The sequence below is a fragment of the Salvelinus fontinalis genome, chromosome 6 (genome assembly GCF_029448725.1).
Source record: "Salvelinus fontinalis isolate EN_2023a chromosome 6, ASM2944872v1, whole genome shotgun sequence".
Classification (NCBI taxonomy): domain Eukaryota; kingdom Metazoa; phylum Chordata; class Actinopteri; order Salmoniformes; family Salmonidae; genus Salvelinus; species Salvelinus fontinalis.
The window spans coordinates 10852868-10871627 of NC_074670.1; the positions used below are offsets into that span (position 1 = coordinate 10852868).

The 18760-nt window shown below is 52.6% G+C and overlaps 1 protein-coding gene across 3 annotated transcripts in view; it reads left to right on the forward strand.

Moving 5' to 3' along the window:
• The window catches only part of LOC129857007 (sodium bicarbonate cotransporter 3-like), a 105025-nt gene extending 87929 nt beyond the window's left edge, over nucleotides 1–17096 (forward strand). For all 3 annotated transcript variants that reach the window (XM_055924859.1, XM_055924860.1, XM_055924861.1), the window contains 7 exons: nucleotides 10099–10350; nucleotides 10622–10690; nucleotides 11002–11175; nucleotides 11357–11488; nucleotides 11693–11775; nucleotides 12554–12661; nucleotides 13527–17096. In XM_055924859.1, coding sequence (XP_055780834.1) covers nucleotides 10099–10350; nucleotides 10622–10690; nucleotides 11002–11175; nucleotides 11357–11488; nucleotides 11693–11775; nucleotides 12554–12661; nucleotides 13527–13608 — 900 coding nt within the window. In that variant the 3' untranslated portion in view covers nucleotides 13609–17096. The remainder of the gene's footprint in view (nucleotides 1–10098; nucleotides 10351–10621; nucleotides 10691–11001; nucleotides 11176–11356; nucleotides 11489–11692; nucleotides 11776–12553; nucleotides 12662–13526) is intronic.
• The last annotated feature ends 1664 nt before the right edge of the window (nucleotides 17097–18760 follow it).

The following is an 18760-nucleotide window of genomic DNA, read 5'->3' on the forward strand; positions in this document are numbered from 1 at the left end:
GAGACATCTACTATTTACCTTACATAACTATAGAACAACTGCACTAGGTTTATACAAATCTATGATTTGCTTGCAACGTGTGCGTGTGCCTTTCCCGAGAGTTGGAGCTTGGAGGTACTAGTATCATGGACATCTCCTTTGTTCTGTTGTATCCTGGTTGTCCTCTCTCCTGACTGTCCTCTCTCCTGACTCTCACCACCTCCCTGGTTGGCCCCTCTCCTGACTGTCACCCCTTCCCTGGTTGGCCTCTCTCCTGACTCTCACCCCTCCCTGGTTGTCCTCTCTCCTGACTGTCACCGCTTCCCTGGTTGGCCTCTCTCCTGACTGTCACACCTTCCCTGGTTGTCCTCTCTCCTGACTCTCACACCTTCCCTGGTTGGCCTCTCTCCTGACAGACTCTTCCCTGGTTGGCCCCTCTCCTGACTCTCACCCCTTCCCTGGTTGGCCCCTCTCCTGACTCTCACCCCTTCCCTGGTTGGCCCCTCTCCTGACTCTCACCCCTTCCCTGGTTGGCCTCTCTCCTGACTCTCACCCCTTCCCTAATTGGCCTCTCTCCTGACTCTCACCCCTTCCCTGGTTGGCCTCTCTCCTGACTCTCACCCCTTCCCTGGTTGGCCTCTCTCCTGACTCTCACCCCTTCCCTGGTTGGCCTCTCTCCTGACTCTCACCCCTTCCCTGGTTGGCCTCTCTCCTGACTCTCACCCCTTCCCTGGTTGGCCTCTCTCCTGACTCTCACCCCTCCCTGGTTGTCCTCTCTCCTGACTCTCACCACCTCCCTGGTTGGCCTCTCTCCTGACTCTCACCCCTTCGCTGGTTGTCCTCTCTCCTGACTCTCACACCTTCCCTGGTTGGCCTCTCTCCTGACTGACTCCTCCCTGGTTGTCCTCTCTCCTGACTCTCACCCCTTCCCTGGTTGGCCCCTCTCCTGACTCTCACCCCTTCCCTGGTTGTCCTCTCTCCTGACTCTCACCCCTTCCCTGGTTGTCCCCTCTCCTGACTCTCACCCCTTCCCTGGTTGTCCCCTCTCCTCGCTCTCACCACCTCCCTGGTTGTCCTCTCTCCTGACTCTCACCCCTTCCCTGGTTGGCCCCTCTCCTGACTCTCACCCCTTCCCTGGTTGTCCTCTCTCCTGACTCTCACCCCTTCCCTGGTTGGCCCCTCTCCTGACTCTCACCCCTTCCCTGGTTGTCCTCTCTCCTGACTCTCACCCCTTCCCTGGTTGTCCTCTCTCCTGACTCTCACCCCTTCCCTGGTTGTCCTCTCTCCTGACTCTCACCCCTTCCCTGGTTGGCCTCTCTCCTGACTCTCACCCCTTCCCTGGTTGGCCTCTCTCCTGACTCTCACCCCTCCCTGGTTGGCCTCTCTCCTGACTCTCACCACCTCCCTGGTTGTCCTCTCTCCTGACTGTCACACCTTCCCTGTTTGTCCTCTCTCCTGACTCTCACCCCTTCGCTGGTTGTCCTCTCTCCTGACTCTCACACCTTCCCTGGTTGGCCTCTCTCCTGACTGACTCCTCCCTGGTTGTCCTCTCTCCTGACTCTCACCCCTTCCCTGGTTGTCCTCTCTCCTGACTCTCACCCCTTCCCTGGTTGTCCTCTCTCCTGACTCTCACCCCTTCCCTGGTTGTCCCCTCTCCTCGCTCTCACCACCTCCCTGGTTGTCCTCTCTCCTCGCTCTCACCACCTCCCTGGTTGGCCCCTCTCCTGACTCTCACCCCTTCCCTGGTTGTCCTCTCTCCTGACTCTCACCCCTTCCCTGGTTGGCCCCTCTCCTGACTTTCACCCCTTCCCTGGTTGTCCTCTCTCCTGACTCTCACCCCTTCCCTGGTTGGCCCCTCTCCTGACTCTCACCCCTTCCCTGGTTGTCCTCTCTCCTGACTCTCACCCCTTCCCTGGTTGTCCTCTCTCCTGACTCTCACCCCTTCCCTGGTTGTCCTCTCTCCTGACTCTCATCCCTTCCCTGGTTGGCCCCTCTCCTCGCTCTCACCACCTCCCTGGTTGTCCTCTCTCCTGACTCTCACCCCTCCCTGGTTGGCCTCTCTCCTAACTCTTACCCCTTCCCTGGTTGTCCTCTCTCCTGACTCTCACCCCTTCCCTGGTTGTCCTCTCTCCTGACTCTCACCCCTTCCCTGGTTGTCCTCTCTCCTGACTCTCACCCCTTCCCTGGTTGTCCTCTCTCCTGACTCTCACCCCTTCCCTGGTTGTCCTCTCTCCTGACTCTCACCCCTTCCCTGGTTGTCCTCTCTCCTGACTCTCACCCCTTCCCTGGTTGTCCTCTCTCCTGACTCTCACCCCTTCCCTGGTTGTCCTCTCTCCTGACTCTCACCCCTTCCCTGGTTGTCCTCTCTCCTGACTCTCACCTCTTCCCTGGTTGGCCCCTCTCCTGACTCTCACCCCTTCCCTGGTTGTCCCCTCTCCTGACTCTCACCACCTCCCTGGTTGGCCCCTCTCCTGACTCTCACCCCTTCCCTGGTTGTCCCCTCTCCTGACTCTCACCACCTCCCTGGTTGTCCTCTCTCCTGACTCTCACCCCTTCCCTGGTTGGCCTCTCTCCTGACTCTCACCCCTTTCCTGGTTGGCCTCTCTCCTGACTCTCACCCCTTCCCTGGTTGGCCTCTCTCCTGACTCTCACCCCTTCCCTGGTTGGCCTCTCTCCTGACTCTCACCCCTTCCCTGGTTGGCCTCTCTCCTGACTCTCACCCCTTCCCTGGTTGGCCTCTCTCCTGACTCTCACCCCTTTCCTGGTTGGCCTCTCTCCTGACTCTCACCCCTTCCCTGGTTGGCCTCTCTCCTGACTCTCACCACCTCCCTGGTTGTCCTCTCTCCTGACTCTCACCCCTCCCTGGTTGGCCTCTCTCCTGACTCTCACCACCTCCCTGGTTGTCCTCTCTCCTGACTCTCACCCCTTCCCTGGTTGGCCCCTCTCCTGACTCTCACCCCTTCCCTGGTTGTCCCCTCTCCTGACTCTCACCCCTTCCCTGGTTGTCCTCTCTCCTGACTCTCACCCCTTCCCTGGTTGTCCCCTCTCCTGACACTCACCCCTTCCCTGGTTTGCCTCTCCTGACTCTCACCCCTTCCCTGGTTGGCCTCTTTCCTGACTCTCACCCCTTCCCTGGTTGGCCCCTCTCCTGACTCTCACCCCTTCCCTGGTTGTCCTCTCTCCTGACTCTCACCCCTTCCCTGGTTGTCCTCTCTCCTGACTGTCACCTCTTCCCTTGTTGGCCTCTCTCCTGACTCTCACCCCTTCCCTGGTTGTCCTCTCTCCTGACTCTCACCCCTTCCCTGGTTGTCCACTCTCCTGACTCTCACCCCTTCCCTGGTTGTCCTCTCTCCTGACTCTTACCCCTTCCCTGGTTGTCCTCTCTCCTGACTCTTACCCCTTCCCTGGTTGGCCCCTCTCCTGACTCTCACCCCTTCCCTGGTTGTCCTCTCTCCTGACTCTCACCCCTTCCCTGGTTGGCCCCTCTCCTGACTCTCACCCCTTCCCTGGTTGTCCCCTCTCCTCGCTCTCACCACCTCCCTGGTTGTTCTCTCTCCTGACTCTCACCCCTTCCCTGGTTGGCCCCTCTCCTGACTCTCACCCCTTCCCTGGTTGTTCCCTCTCCTGACTCTCACCACCTCCCTGGTTGTCCTCTCTCCTGACTCTCACCCCTTCCCTGGTTGGCCTCTCTCCTGACTCTCACCCCTTTCCTGGTTGGCCTCTCTCCTGACTCTCACCCCTTCCCTGGTTGGCCTCTCTCCTGACTCTCACCCCTTCCCTGGTTGTCCTCTCTCCTGACTCTCACCCCTTCCCTGGTTGTCCTCTCTCCTGACTCTCACCCCTTCCCTGGTTGTCCTCTCTCCTGACTCTCACCCCTTCCCTGGTTGTCCCCTCTCCTCGCTCTCACCACCTCCCTGGTTGTCCTCTCTCCTCGCTCTCACCACCTCCCTGGTTGGCCCCTCTCCTGACTCTCACCCCTTCCCTGGTTGGCCCCTCTCCTGACTCTCACCCCTTCCCTGGTTGTCCTCTCTCCTGACTCTCACCCCTTCCCTGGTTGGCCCCTCTCCTGACTCTCACCCCTTCCCTGGTTGTCCTCTCTCCTGACTCTCACCCCTTCCCTGGTTGTCCTCTCTCCTGACTCTCACCCCTTCCCTGGTTGTCCTCTCTCCTGACTCTCATCCCTTCCCTGGTTGGCCCCTCTCCTCGCTCTCACCACCTCCCTGGTTGTCCTCTCTCCTGACTCTCACCCCTCCCTGGTTGGCCTCTCTCCTAACTCTTACCCCTTCCCTGGTTGTCCTCTCTCCTGACTCTCACCCCTTCCCTGGTTGTCCTCTCTCCTGACTCTCACCCCTTCCCTGGTTGTCCTCTCTCCTGACTCTGACCCCTTCCCTGGTTGTCCTCTCTCCTGACTCTCACCCCTTCCCTGGTTGTCCTCTCTCCTGACTCTCACCCCTTCCCTGGTTGTCCTCTCTCCTGACTCTCACCCCTTCCCTGGTTGTCCTCTCTCCTGACTCTCACCCCTTCCCTGGTTGTCCTCTCTCCTGACTCTCACCCCTTCCCTGGTTGTCCTCTCTCCTGACTCTCACCCCTTCCCTGGTTGTCCTCTCTCCTGACTCTCACCCCTTCCCTGGTTGTCCTCTCTCCTGACTCTCACCTCTTCCCTGGTTGGCCCCTCTCCTGACTCTCACCCCTTCCCTGGTTGTCCCCTCTCCTGACTCTCACCACCTCCCTGGTTGGCCCCTCTCCTGACTCTCACCCCTTCCCTGGTTGTCCCCTCTCCTGACTCTCACCACCTCCCTGGTTGTCCTCTCTCCTGACTCTCACCCCTTCCCTGGTTGGCCTCTCTCCTGACTCTCACCCCTTTCCTGGTTGGCCTCTCTCCTGACTCTCACCCCTTCCCTGGTTGGCCTCTCTCCTGACTCTCACCCCTTCCCTGGTTGGCCTCTCTCCTGACTCTCACCCCTTCCCTGGTTGGCCTCTCTCCTGACTCTCACCCCTTCCCTGGTTGGCCTCTCTCCTGACTCTCACCCCTTTCCTGGTTGGCCTCTCTCCTGACTCTCACCCCTTCCCTGGTTGGCCTCTCTCCTGACTCTCACCACCTCCCTGGTTGTCCTCTCTCCTGACTCTCACCCCTCCCTGGTTGGCCTCTCTCCTGACTCTCACCACCTCCCTGGTTGTCCTCTCTCCTGACTCTCACCCCTTCCCTGGTTGGCCCCTCTCCTGACTCTCACCCCTTCCCTGGTTGTCCCCTCTCCTGACTCTCACCCCTTCCCTGGTTGTCCTCTCTCCTGACTCTCACCCCTTCCCTGGTTGTCCCCTCTCCTGACACTCACCCCTTCCCTGGTTTGCCTCTCCTGACTCTCACCCCTTCCCTGGTTGGCCTCTTTCCTGACTCTCACCCCTTCCCTGGTTGGCCCCTCTCCTGACTCTCACCCCTTCCCTGGTTGTCCTCTCTCCTGACTCTCACCCCTTCCCTGGTTGTCCTCTCTCCTGACTGTCACCTCTTCCCTTGTTGGCCTCTCTCCTGACTCTCACCCCTTCCCTGGTTGTCCTCTCTCCTGACTCTCACCCCTTCCCTGGTTGTCCTCTCTCCTGACTCTCACCCCTTCCCTGGTTGTCCTCTCTCCTGACTCTTACCCCTTCCCTGGTTGTCCTCTCTCCTGACTCTTACCCCTTCCCTGGTTGGCCCCTCTCCTGACTCTCACCCCTTCCCTGGTTGTCCTCTCTCCTGACTCTCACCCCTTCCCTGGTTGGCCCCTCTCCTGACTCTCACCCCTTCCCTGGTTGTCCCCTCTCCTCGCTCTCACCACCTCCCTGGTTGTTCTCTCTCCTGACTCTCACCCCTTCCCTGGTTGGCCCCTCTCCTGACTCTCACCCCTTCCCTGGTTGTCCCCTCTCCTGACTCTCACCACCTCCCTGGTTGTCCTCTCTCCTGACTCTCACCCCTTCCCTGGTTGGCCTCTCTCCTGACTCTCACCCCTTTCCTGGTTGGCCTCTCTCCTGACTCTCACCCCTTCCCTGGTTGGCCTCTCTCCTCTCTCACCCCTTCCCTGGTTGGCCTCTCTCCTGACTCTCACCCCTTCCCTGGTTGGCCTCTCTCCTGACTCTCACCCCTTCCCTGGTTGGCCTCTCTCCTGACTCTCACCCCTTTCCTGGTTGGCCTCTCTCCTGACTCTCACCCCTTCCCTGGTTGGCCTCTCTCCTGACTCTCACCACCTCCCTGGTTGTCCTCTCTCCTGACTCTCACCCCTCCCTGGTTGGCCTCTCTCCTGACTCTCACCACCTCCCTGGTTGTCCTCTCTCCTGACTCTCACCCCTTCCCTGGTTGGCCCCTCTCCTGACTCTCACCCCTTCCCTGGTTGTCCCCTCTCCTGACTCTCACCCCTTCCCTGGTTGTCCTCTCTCCTGACTCTCACCCCTTCCCTGGTTGTCCCCTCTCCTGACTCTCACCCCTTCCCTGGTTTGCCTCTCCTGACTCTCACCCCTTCCCTGGTTGGCCTCTTTCCTGACTCTCACCCCTTCCCTGGTTGGCCCCTCTCCTGACTCTCACCCCTTCCCTGGTTGTCCTCTCTCCTGACTCTCACCCCTTCCCTGGTTGTCCTCTCTCCTGACTGTCACCTCTTCCCTTGTTGGCCTCTCTCCTGACTCTCACCCCTTCCCTGGTTGTCCTCTCTCCTGACTCTCACCCCTTCCCTGGTTGTCCTCTCTCCTGACTCTCACCCCTTCCCTGGTTGTCCTCTCTCCTGACTCTTACCCCTTCCCTGGTTGTCCTCTCTCCTGACTCTTACCCCTTCCCTGGTTGGCCCCTCTCCTGACTCTCACCCCTTCCCTGGTTGTCCTCTCTCCTGACTCTCACCCCTTCCCTGGTTGGCCCCTCTCCTGACTCTCACCCCTTCCCTGGTTGTCCCCTCTCCTCGCTCTCACCACCTCCCTGGTTGTTCTCTCTCCTGACTCTCACCCCTTCCCTGGTTGGCCCCTCTCCTGACTCTCACCCCTTCCCTGGTTGTCCTCTCTCCTGACTCTCACCCCTTCCCTGGTTGGCCCCTCTCCTGACTCTCACCCCTTCCCTGGTTGGCCCCTCTCCTGACTCTCACCCCTTCCCTGGTTGGCCTCTCTCCTGACTCTCACCCCTTCCCTGGTTGGCCTCTCTCCTGACTCTCACCCCTTCCCTGGTTGGCCTCTCTCCTGACTCTCGCCCCTTCCCTGGTTGGCCTCTCTCCTGACTCTCGCCCCTTCCCTGGTTGGCCTCTCTCCTGACTCTCGCCCCTTCCCTGGTTGGCCTCTCTCCTGACTCTCACCCCTTCCCTGGTTGGCCTCTCTCCTGACTCTCACCCCTCCCTGGTTGGCCTCTCTCCTGACTCTCACCACCTCCCTGGTTGGCCTCTCTTCTGACTGTCACACCTTCCCTGTTTGTCCTCTCTCCTGACTCTCACCCCTTCGCTGGTCGTCCTCTCTCCTGACTCTCACACCTTCCCTGGTTGGCCTCTCTCCTGACTGACTCCTCCCTGGTTGGCCTCTCTCCTGACTCTCACCCCTTCCCTGGTTGGCCCCTCTTCTGACTCTCACCCCTTCCCTGGTTGGCCCCTCTCCTGACTCTCACCCCTTCCCTGGTTGTCCTCTCTCCTGACTCTCACCCCTTCCCTGGTTGTCCTCTCTCCTGACTCTCACTCCTTCCCTGGTTGTCCTCTCTCCTGACTCTCACCCCTTCCCTGGTTGTCCCCTCTCCTCGCTCTCACCACCTCCCTGGTTGTCCTCTCTCCTCGTTCTCACCACCTCCCTGGTTGGCCCCTCTCCTGACTCTCACCCCTTCCCTGGTTGTCCTCTCTCCTGACTCTCACCCCTTCCCTGGTTGGCCCCTCTCCTGACTCTCACCCCTTCCCTGGTTGGCCCCTCTCCTGACTCTCATCCCTTCCCTGGTTGGCCCCTCTCCTCGCTCTCACCACCTCCCTGGTTGTCCTCTCTCCTGACTCTCACCCCTCCCTGGTTGGCCTCTCTCCTAACTCTTACCCCTTCCCTGGTTGTCCTCTCTCCTGACTCTCACCCCTTCCCTGGTTGTCCTCTCTCCTGACTCTCACCCCTTCCCTGGTTGTCCTCTCTCCTGACTCTCACCCCTTCCCTGGTTGTCCTCTCTCCTGACTCTCACCCCTTCCCTGGTTGTCCTCTCTCCTGACTCTCACCCCTTCCCTGGTTGTCCTCTCTCCTGACTCTCACCCCTTCCCTGGTTGTCCTCTCTCCTGACTCTCACCCCTTCCCTGGTTGTCCTCTCTCCTGACTCTCACCCCTTCCCTGGTTGTCCTCTCTCCTGACTCTCACCCCTTCCCTGGTTGTCCTCTCTCCTGACTCTCACCCCTTCCCTGGTTGTCCTCTCTCCTGACTCTCACCTCTTCCCTGGTTGGCCCCTCTCCTGACTCTCACCCCTTCCCTGGTTGTCCCCTCTCCTGACTCTCACCACCTCCCTGGTTGGCCCCTCTCCTGACTCTCACCCCTTCCCTGGTTGTCCCCTCTCCTGACTCTCACCACCTCCCTGGTTGTCCTCTCTCCTGACTCTCACCCCTTCCCTGGTTGGCCTCTCTCCTGACTCTCACCCCTTTCCTGGTTGGCCTCTCTCCTGACTCTCACCCCTTCCCTGGTTGGCCTCTCTCCTGACTCTCACCCCTTCCCTGGTTGGCCTCTCTCCTGACTCTCACCACCTCCCTGGTTGGCCTCTCTCCTGACTCTCACCCCTCCCTGGTTGGCCTCTCTCCTGACTCTCACCACCTCCCTGGTTGTCCTCTCTCCTGACTCTCACCCCTCCCTGGTTGGCCTCTCTCCTAACTCTCACCACCTCCCTGGTTGTCCTCTCTCCTGACTCTCACCCCTTCCCTGGTTGGCCCCTCTCCTGACTCTCACCCCTTCCCTGGTTGTCCCCTCTCCTGACTCTCACCCCTTCCCTGGTTGTCCTCTCTCCTGACTCTCACCCCTTCCCTGGTTGTCCCCTCTCCTGACACTCACCCCTTCCCTGGTTTGCCTCTCCTGACTCTCACCCCTTCCCTGGTTGGCCTCTTTCCTGACTCTCACCCCTTCCCTGGTTGTCCCCTCTCCTGACTCTCACCCCTTCCCTGGTTGTCCCCTCTCCTGACTCTCACCCCTTCCCTGGTTGTCCCCTCTCCTGGCTCTCACCCCTTCCCTGGTTGGCCTCTCCTGACTCTCACCCCTTCCCTGGTTGGCCTCTCTCCTGACTCTCACCCCTTCCCTGGTTGGCCCCTCTCCTGACTCTCACCCCTTCCCTGGTTGGCCCCTCTCCTGACTCTCACCCCTTCCCTGGTTGGCCCCTCTCCTGACTCTCACCCCTTCCTGGTTGGCCTCTCCTGACTCTCACCCCTTCCCTGGTTGGCCTCTCTCCTGACTCTCACCCCTTCCCTGGTTGGCCCCTCTCCTGACTTTCACCCCTTCCCTGGTTGGCCCCTCTCCTGACTCTCACCCCTTCCCTGGTTGGCCCCTCTCCTGACTCTCACCCCTTCCCTGGTTGGCCCCTCTCCTGACTCTCACCCCTTCCCTGGTTGTCCTCTCTCCTGACTCTCACCCCTTCCCTGGTTGGCCCCTCTCCTGACTCTCACCCCTTCCCTGGTTGGCCCCTCTCCTGACTCTCACCCCTTCCCTGGTTGTCCTCTCTCCTGACTCTCACCCCTTCCCTGGTTGGCCCCTCTCCTGACTCTCACCCCTTCCCTGGTTGGCCCCTCTCCTGACTCTCACCCCTTCCCTGGTTGGCCCCTCTCCTGACTCTCACCCCTTCCCTGGTTGTCCTCTCTCCTGACTCTCACCCCTTCCCTGGTTAGCCCCTCTCCTGACTCTCACCCCTTCCCTGGTTGGCCCCTCTCCTGACTCTCACCCCTTCCCTGGTTGTCCTCTCTCCTGACTCTCACCCCTTCCCTGGTTGGCCCCTCTCCTGACTCTCACCCCTTCCCTGGTTGGCCCCTCTCCTGACTCTCACCCCTTCCCTGGTTGTCCTCTCTCCTGACTCTCACCCCTTCCCTGGTTGGCCCCTCTCCTGACTCTCACCCCTTCCCTGGTTGTCCTCTCTCCTGACTCTCCCCCCCTGGTTGTCCTCTCTCCTGACGGACTGTCTCACCCCCCCATCAGAAAGGCTGTGGCTACCACCTGGATCTTCTGGTGGTGTCTGTGATGCTGGGGGTGTGCTCCATCATGGGCCTGCCCTGGTTCGTAGCGGCCACCGTGCTCTCCATCTCCCACGTCAACAGTCTGAAGCTGGAGTCAGAGTGCTCGGCTCCCGGGGAACAGCCCAAGTTCCTGGGGATCAGAGAGCAGAGGGTCACCAGCTTCATGATCTTCATCCTTATGGGCTGCTCTGTCTTCATGACCTCGGTGCTCAAGGTGAGATGACTCTGTTATAGACTGGTAGGATGTTCCAAATCAAGAAGAGATGCTCTTATAGGATAGCAGGCTGGTGCCCAATTTCTTGATCAGATCCTCAACATCCTTTCACTGTTTTGGAACATCATTTATTTTTGATAGCAGAGTGATGAGGAAAGGGAAGTATTATTTGGCACACCCCAGTGGTTTGTGGGTAAAGAAATGAGAAAAGGGTGAGGACTATGATTAAATGACTAAAAAGTACCTTCTGTTCCCTGTGTTGTCTTTCTAGTTCATCCCTATGCCAGTCCTCTACGGGGTGTTTCTCTACATGGGTGTGTCCTCACTCAAAGGCATCCAGGTCAGTCTGTGTGGTGTGGTATGTCATGTGATCAGTGAGGTAGGTTTACACTGCAGTGTTGCCCCCCCCCCCCCCCCCCCCACACTTGCTCAATGGTACATCTGAACCACAGGAGGTTGTTGGCACCTAATTAAAGAGAACAGACTAGTGGTAATGACTGGAGTGGAATCAGTGGAATGGTATCAAACACATGGTTTCCAGGTGTTTGATGCCATTCCATTTGCTGTTTTGGACATTATTATGAGCTGTCCTCCCCTCAGCAGCCTCCTGTGGTCTCAACATGGTTGTGTTGTGGTTGTCCTCTCCTGTAGTTCTTTGACCGTATCAAGCTGTTCTGCATGCCAGCCAAGCACCAGCCGGACCTGATCTACCTGCGCTACGTTCCCCTGTGGAAGGTCCATGTGTTTACCCTGGTGCAGCTCACCTGCCTGGTGCTGCTGTGGGTCATCAAGGCGTCCGCCGCCGCCGTCGTCTTCCCCATGATGGTAAGAATATGGATATGCTGTTAGTATGGCGCTAGAAAGACACTTCACAGAAACACAAGTATGATCTGAAGACAGAGAATACGTCAAGCAAAGAGATGGCACAGAATTGGATTGTCAGTATGATGCCATTTTAATGAAGAGTTAAAAGTACAAGTCACTGATTTTGTTTTGGTGTCTCTAGGTGTTGGCCCTGGTGTTTATACGGAAGCTGCTGGATCTATGTTTCACCAACAGGGAGCTGAGCTGGCTGGACGACCTGATGCCTGAGAGCAAGAAGAAGAAGGAGGACGACAAGAAGAAGAAAGCCAAGGAGGTGTGCGTCCAACTGTTCTCACAGACTACTGCAGAGAGCTGTGACAGTCCCACTGTTCTCACAGACTACTGCAGAGAGCTGTGACAGTCCCACTGTTCTCACAGACTACTGCAGAGAGCTGTGACAGTCCCACTGTTCTCACAGACTACTGCAGAGAGCTGTGACAGTCCCACTGACACTTTCCCTCTGTTTCCCTGGTTACAGGAGGCTCAGCGCCTGCTGGAAGTGGAAGAGGGCATAGCACACCCCTACGACGGTCCGGGCATCCTCAAGACCCTCAAAGTCAGGTTAGTGGTTGGGGACAATTTTGATGCAGTATATCAATGTCCATTATACTTGTAGGAAGTCACGGCCCATTCACCATAGCCCATCAGTGCTGCTCCTCACGGGTTCTGTAATGTATTTAGAAGCACTTTGGAGAACTATGGACTTGTATATTCATGTAACAGGGAAGAGTAACCCCTTTTGAAGCACTGACCCGTCTCTCCCAAAGCAGGTGTGACAGCAGTGTTGAGTTGGACATGCCACACGACGCAGAGGAGAGAGCAGGGGTTGGTCTCAGTCTCAGGCCTGCTCTAGTCTCACCATGCACCACTCATACAGCTGCTCTCCCACCTGGTTGATTAACTGCCCATGACCACCTCGGACCGGTTTCATTCCACACCGCTGTTTCCTCCCCTCTGAAGGGCTTATGGAAGTGGACAGCCTTGTGGAATGAAATACAGCCCTCGTGTTTGATTTGTTGTTGAACATGACCCCCTGACCCTCAGCCCCATAACAACCACAAAGACAACCACCAGAAAAACGACCAATCACAGACTGTCCTTGCCATCAAGCAACTATTTCATCCAACTATTATATTTGAAGTAATACTAAATAGCTAATTTCCCTTAGTATTGCAATTTATTATGGTTATGATCGTTTTCTAATGGTCCTCTGTGATACTGTATGTTGACTGCAGCCAAGCAAAGATCATTCATGTGTTTGTTTCAGAAATGAGACGCACACTGGGGGGGGGTGTCCTTGTACGCCTGCTGAGGGTGGTTTGTGTTTCTTCCCCTGCAGTTTGGACCCCTCTATGGTAAACATTTCTGATGAAATGGCCAAAACCGCCAATTGGAAGTCTGTCTCCATGAACTCTGACAGTGCCAAAGCTCTGAAACATAGTGCCAGGTAGCTATAACTCCTCCTCGGTATGGTTCAGGTGTTCATCCTTCCTCTTCCTGTCTGGCTGCTGGGGCCAAACCCAGAAGCATGCTCCCATCCCTCTCAGAAAATCACACCCTGATAATCATTTTGACTAAATATTTAAACCAACAAATAAATACTTTTCTATTTAAATATTTTGAAAATGAATTCTGAAACTATTTAAAAATGTACATTAATTTCATGCACTTATCAATATGTGTCTCAATCACATGCTTTTAAGTGTGGGGGAATATTGATGAAACCTTGTATACGGCTATTATTGCTTACTCTCAAGATTGAGGGCCAGAGAAGGGAGCAAGTGTTCCCTTTTGGAATCCAGCCTCGTGTTTCTATGTCTCCACCCTATTGTCCTATATAGTCCAGAAGTTGAACCCATACCTTTTTGTGCTTGACAGTATATTAACCTTTGAATAACCTTTCAATGAACTAAGAGCGTAAAGGCTAATTTTAACACTCCCACCCACAATCGAGATACTATGATGCACCAACTTGCAAATCAATAGTACTGGATGTATGGCAAATGTCTTAGAACTGCCAATATTTTCAAAGAAACCAAAGATAAGAGCATTTGGATCCACCTGGGGTACGTTCACTCTTGCAATGTTGCATTTAAACATTTTGCAACATTGCACGTTGTGTGGCAAATGGGTGGTGAGTGGGTTCATATTGGGTTATCATTTGTTGAATGAGTTTGGAGGATTTAACTTAATGAAATTCAAGTTTAATTCATTCATTGTAAACAGCTATATTTAAATATAATTATAATTTTTCAATGAATGAACTGAATTTCGGTGGTGGTGATGATGATGGTGTTATTCTCTTTTCCCAGCCAGGCGAAGGTTTCCTGTGTGAAGATAAACTTGGAGAATGACCAGGGGGAGAAGTATGGGGATGCTGAGACCTCCTTATGAGGGAGGGACGGGAGGAGCAGGGAGAGTGCCACGTCAGCCCCTAGCCCACCAGGGTTGTCCTCCTGTCCTCCCACACAGCAGGGGCCAGTGTCCTTCATGGCCCTGTCCGTTGCCCTAACAGCTGCTACCATACCAATGCCAATGGGGCACACAAAGACACAACCACTTCTACTTAGCCATGTTTCTTTAGTTCTTATTGTGAAATTAGTACGAGGGAAATTTGTCTTTTAATTTGATCATCGTTTTAAGGTGAAAAAACATTAACTTTAGATTCAGGTGTGCCTTTTTTAAGGAGCCACTTGGTCTTCTTGGAATGACTTTCATCAGGCTTTTTACCAACATGTCCATAGTCTGTCTCTGTGATATGGTGTACAGTCTGTCCTCGTAACAGTTCGAGGGCAATGCATTATGAATGCATGTAGTGGCCTCTATGGCCCTTAGTGCATTATATTAGAAGAGTTGCTGTAAGCATTTCAAACAAGACTGTCCCCAGGTGGTTCATAGGAAGCAGTAGGCCTAACAGCAGTCCAAGCACCCCGGGTGGCTTGACCACAGCGACGGCTACTACTCACAGCACTCTATCTGGCTCTCTCAAACAGAAAGTGTCTATTGTTCAGAGTGAGCAGATGACGCTCAACAAAAGATCCAAATACATTTAGAGCACATATTAGATTTAATGGTGGGTGTGTGGGCACTCGGGTGTGTGGGCACTCGGGTGTGTGGGCACTCGGGTGTGTGGGCACTCGGGTGTGTGGGCACTCTGGTGTGTGGGCACTCGGGTGTGTGTACAAGTGTAAGAAACTTAAGAGCAGCTTAAGATGGCTTTTCACAATATCAGAGTCATGTGTACGATGTGCTGTTGATTCAGATTATCAGTCACAGTAGGTTGAAAGGCTGAAGATGTTCTGTCAAAGTGAACATGACAGACCACAGCATAGCCCATAGTTTGCAGAATATTTCTTGAATTAATTGGCAAACATCTCTTACTAATCTTAAACAATCCCAAATTGGAAACGGACTATAATAAGATGAAGTTTCAAAAACACATTTCTCGATTGAGCGGTCTTGTTATTTTGGAGTAATGGTGTGTCCATGTCCATACATACATAATGGTGGACTTGAAAGGAAGAAAATATGTATAGAGTAAGTCTATAGAGGTTTCTAAAACTGATGCCTTCTTTAGGGCAGGTTTAAAGCTGTTCAATAGTGTTACTGTACATGGCTGTGGTAGCCTGGGTTTAATCTAGTGTAGTGCACCTGCACCAAGGAGATCTTACCAGAGCTGTAGCCTCCCCTTGGTTATGATGACGAGGGGAACCCACTTTTATCCATTTAAACGGTTTACATCCAATGGAATATTTTCTGTTATGGGGTATATATTTTAGATTGTCTATATATATTTTTTTTTTTATCATTGTTATTATCTATATCATTACAAAATGTAATGCATTTAATTTATTTTGAATTGGTCAACAGAGTTTGGGAGGGGGCGGGAGGAGGGGGCAGTGTCATTGTTTGTTGCTGGCCGGTAATTAACGTTCTTTATTTCCTGTCTTTATATCTGTGCACTTTAGATACGCCTGCCGCACAACGAGAGGGGTGGGCAGGCTATATGTACCTTTTTATACACATGTATCTATTTAGATCAGTCTCAGGAACCAATGGGCTCAATGATGCCCTTGTCTCTTTCTCTCACCGTCTCTCTGTCAGTCTCTTTTTTTCTCTCTCTTTCTCTCGGCCTCTCCCTCTCTCTCACTCTCTCTGTGTTGTCTCTCAATTTCACTCTGTTGCTCACTGACTGACTCCCTCATTGTCAATCCACTAGTGTTGCTAGAAGATGTTGCTGTGTGTTTCTCTGCCCCTCCCTTTCAGCTGTAAACCCTTTTTTCCTATTTGACACTGGACAACACTGTGATAGGTGGGTTTCTCTGTGCTCTTCTTTTATTGGCTATTCTGTTGTAGGCTGTTTTGTAAAAAAAAAAAAAAAAAAAAGATCTTAAGTCATTTTTTTCCGGTGGATTTAGTGTTAATGAATAGCAATGCTTTTGGTTGATTATCCAATATGTATACTGTTACAGGAGTCCTACTGGGAAAGGCATCAGTCTGCTGTTCATGGCTCTGTGATTGAGTTTAATTCATGAGTTTGAATTATGTGATTAAATTAGTTTTATTTAAATCTATAGTGTTATACAAATATGGAATGAAGGTTATGAAACATTGGGTGTAAGTCGTACCGGGGGGCAAGAATTTGTTTTGACTTCAATAAAGAGGAGACTCCTCAAGTTCAATAACTGACTGCTTCCATCTGAACACCTTGATGAAAAAAAAAAGTCATTTCAAGAAAAAGTGCATCTGTTTTAACAGCTGTTTTGCCCTCTGGGTCAATGATGGGCCCCATAAGTATGAATGAATGTTGGGATCGTCGTACGTTCTTGTTCCTTCTGACTTTGTGCTACCAGTGGTGTAAAAAGACTTTTCAATATTACTTAAGTCATTTTTTGGGGTATCTGTACTTTTCTTTACTAGTTATATTTTTTACAACTTTTACTTCACTACATTCCTAAAGATAATAATGTACTTTTTACTCCATACATTTTCCCTGACACCCAAAAGTACTTGTTACATTTTGAATGCTTAGCAGGACAGAAAAGGGTTCAATTCACACTTATCAAGAGAACATCCCTACTGCCTCTGCTCTGGCGGACTCACTAAACACATTCTTCATTTGTAAATGATGTCTGAGTGTTGGAGTGTGCCCTGGCTATCCGTAAATTTAAAAAACAAGAATTGTACCGTCTGGTTTACTTAATATAAGGAATTTTTAATTAGTCTTACTTTTGCTTTGATACTTAACTATATTTTAGCAATTACATTTACTTTTGATACTTAGGTATATTTTAAAACCAAAATGTAGACTTTTACTCAAGTAGTATTTTACTGGGTGACTTTTACTTGAGTCATTTTCTATTAAGGTAACTTTACTTTTACTGAAGTATGACATTTGGGTACTTTTTCCCATCATTGGCGCTGCCTTGGTGTGCATTATCTCTTGGTAGTTGAGTACTTAAGCAGGCTGGGACTAGGAAACGTGGCCTACTGGGGAGCTTGTTAAGAGCAGTCCAAGGTGCCTTTTTCTCACCATCTTCCCTACGAAGTACAACAATACAACACAGAATAAACTGTCATAGTACTGCTATGTGAAACTCCTAAACCAGTGACGATCACTGAGGACAGGCAATCTTTCAGCACCGTGTGACTAGACATTTCAGTCCCCTATAAAGTGGATTGGATTGGCCTCATGTTGCCATTAGGTTTAATAACAGTGAAGTTTTTAATTAATTGTTCTTAAACTGTACAATGAATGGTATCTGTACTATTCCTATGAGGTTGGGATGGCGGGAACCGGGGGATAACGCAAATGAACGATTACGTTTTTTGTAATGGAAATGAAGTTGTTGAAGGAAAGCAATAAAGGTTACTACGTTGTAGCTGTATTGGTTGGCCTCAATCTTTGACAAGTTGTTGTAGCTACATTGCTTGGTGATGAACAGAAGTAGTATTGTATCACTGATCTGCTAGTACACTAAAATGCATACAAAACATACAACTCACGCTACAGACTGAAAGTCACTATTTTGATTTAAAGGGGCAATCTGCTGTTGCTTTATCCATTTTTAGACTTTTTAAATTAATATCCATTGAGTCTTGAATATACAGTGCATTCAGAAAGTATTCAGACCCCTTGACTTTTTCCACATTTTGTTACATTTTACAGCCTTATTCTAAAATGGATTAAATAGTTTTTTCCCTCATCAATCTACACACAATGCCCCATAATGACAATGCAAAAACAGGTTTAGAAATGTTTGCGAATGTATTACCAATAAAAAATTTAAAAAACACATTTTACAAAAGCTGCTGCTACTTTACGCTGCTGCTACTCAGACCCTTGACTCCGTACTTTGTTGAAGCACCTTTGGCAGCAATTACAGCCTCGAGTCTTCTTGGGTATGACGCTACAAGCCTGGTACACATGTATTTGGGGAGTTTCTCCCATTCTTCTCAAGCTCTGTCAAGTTGGATGAGGAGCGTTGCTACACAGCTATTTTCAGGTCTCCAGAGATGTTCGATCGGGTTCAAATCCAGACTCTGGCTGGGCCACTCGAGGACCTTGAGACCACTCTTGTCCCGAAGCCACTTCACTACAGGGAAAGGAGGACCGAGCACGCCCCCATTCTCATCGACGGGACTGTAGTGGAGCAGGTTGAGAGCTTCAAGTTCCTCGGTGTCCACATCAACAACAAACTAGAATGGTCCAAACACACCAAGACAGTCGTGAAGAGGGCACAACAAAGTCTATTCCCCCTCAGGAAACTAAAAAGATTTGGCATGGGTCCTGAGATTCTACAGCTGCAACATCGAGAGCATCCTGACCGGTTGCATCACTGCCTGGTATAGCAATTGCTCGGCCTCTGACCGCAAGGCACTACAGAGGGTAGTGCGTACGGCCCAGTACATCACTGGGGCTAAGCTGCCTGCCATCCAGGACCTCTACGCCAGGCGGTGTCAGAGGAATGCCCTAAAAAATGTCAAAGACCCCAGCCACCCCAGTCATAGACTGTTCTCTCTACTACCGCATGGCAAGCGGTACCGGAGTGCCAATTCTAGGACAAAAAGGCTTCTCAACAGTTTTTACCCCCAAGCCATAAGACTCCTGAGCAGGTAATCAAATGTCTACCTGGACTATTTCCATTGTGTGCCCCCCCCCCCCCCAACCCCTCTTTTTACGCTGCTGCTACTCTCTGTCATATATGCATAGTCACTTTAACTATACATTCATGTACATATTACCTCAATTGGCCCAACCAACCAGTGCTCCCGCACATTGGCTAACTGGGCTATCTGCATTGTGTCCCGCCACCCACCACCCACCACCCACCACCCCCTCTTTTACACTACTGCTACTCAGTTCATCATATATGCGTAGTCACTTTAACCATATCTACATATACATACTACGTCAATCAGCCTGACTAACCGGTGTCTGTATGTAGCCTCGCTACTTTTATAGCCTCGCTACTGTATATAGCCTGTCTTTTTACTGTTGTTTTATTTCTTTATTTACCTATTGTTCACCTAACATCTTTTTTGC